A 1367-nucleotide genomic window follows, 5' to 3' on the forward strand; every position below is an offset into this window, starting at 1 on the left:
CCTGGGCTTCCCTCCCAGCCTTTGGCTTGGCCCTAAAGATCCTGCCTCAGAGGTGAAGCGGAGAAAGGAGTGAGCTTGCCGGAGGCATCCGTGAACCCCGCATCCGTGCCAAGCGTGGGCAGCATCTCGGGTGCAGACAGACGTGGCTCTCTTTCCCCGCTATAACTCAGATCGATTTCTGCCAAGCGGACTGAATGACAGCCTTACCCCAAACCAAACAAACAGAAGCAAAACCGTTTGGGAAGCTAAGAGCTTCCCTCTGTTTTACAGGCACGGCTGCTTTTCTGGGACCCCGGGGTTGAGACCGCTTCTCCTTCGTAGGGAAACCTTGAAACAAGCCGAGACTTGGCGTTGCCCCAACCAGGGAGGGTGAGATGTCGCCTCCGGGGTCCAGAGCTCCGTGTCTCTGCCCATGGCAAGGGGCTGGATGTCACAGGCCAGCTTTGGAAACCCAAAGGGGCCAGCACATGGCACCCCTTCCCACACCGCAGGCTTTTGTGGCCAATCTCGCAGTGAAAGTGGAAGGGCGCAGGCACTCTCTCTGCCCCCTTGCACCAACAACAGCCGCATCTCTTTATTTCTGCTCTAAAACTAGGGCTGGGGGCGGGGGGTGGGGGAGAGGAACCCATCATCTAACAGCAGAGGGAGCAGCCAGCTTGCCCTTCTCGCTTTGAGAAGGACCCCGGTCCCGGGGCAGTGTCCCAGAGCCTCTCAAAGGCGAACAAGTCAATCGTGGCAAAAAAGCCGCCGCTCCGCAGGCACCCACGTCCCCCGACCTGGAGAGCCCGGGCAAGCACGCAGGCCAGCAGTGCCCTCGGGGAGGGGCGCAGGAGGGAAGCGAAGTGGCAATGAACTTGGTGCCGCCGCTGATCCCCGAGGCGATCCAAGCCGGGCTTTGCGGGCGGCTGGCAGCCCAGCCTCTGGCGAGAGCCAATGAGAGGGCGTCTCCCAGCACGTGGAGGAGAGGGAATCAAGAGCAAAGCAATTGCAGCTCACTACACTTGTTACTAGTGTCCTGAGCGAGGAAGAGGGGCGAGCGGAGCCGCGGGTGGGGGGAGTGCAGAGCGCCCCGGCCCCAGCCCCAGCCCCGTGCCCACACGCGCGCCCAGGCCGGAGCCGCCGGGGGGCACGGCCCGAGCCATGAGCAATCAGTACCAGGAGGAGAGCTGCTCCGACAGGCCCGAATGTAAAAGTAAATCTCCAACTTTGCTGTCCTCCTACTGCATCGACAGCATCCTGGGCCGGCGGAGCCCCTGCAAGATGCGGCTGCTGGGGGCGGCACAGAGCCTGCCGGCCCTGTCCGGCCGCGCCGAGCAGGACAAGGCCGGCCAAGGTAAGCGCGGCGGACGGCGGGCGGGGCCCGGGCT

At 63.5% G+C, this 1367-nt stretch overlaps 1 protein-coding gene across 1 annotated transcript in view; it reads left to right on the top strand.

The window, feature by feature from the left end:
* Positions 1–880: 880 nt before the first annotated feature.
* ARX (aristaless related homeobox) overlaps positions 881–1367 on the top strand; it is a 13545-nt gene continuing 13058 nt past the window's right edge. Inside the window, exon 1 of the mRNA XM_019528463.1 lies at positions 881–1364. Coding sequence (XP_019384008.1) covers positions 1141–1364 — 224 coding nt within the window. The 5' untranslated portion in view covers positions 881–1140. The remainder of the gene's footprint in view (positions 1365–1367) is intronic.

This window comes from Crocodylus porosus, unplaced genomic scaffold, assembly GCF_001723895.1.
Source record: "Crocodylus porosus isolate Cpor-Errol unplaced genomic scaffold, CroPor_comp1, whole genome shotgun sequence".
NCBI lineage: Eukaryota > Metazoa > Chordata > Crocodylia > Crocodylidae > Crocodylus > Crocodylus porosus.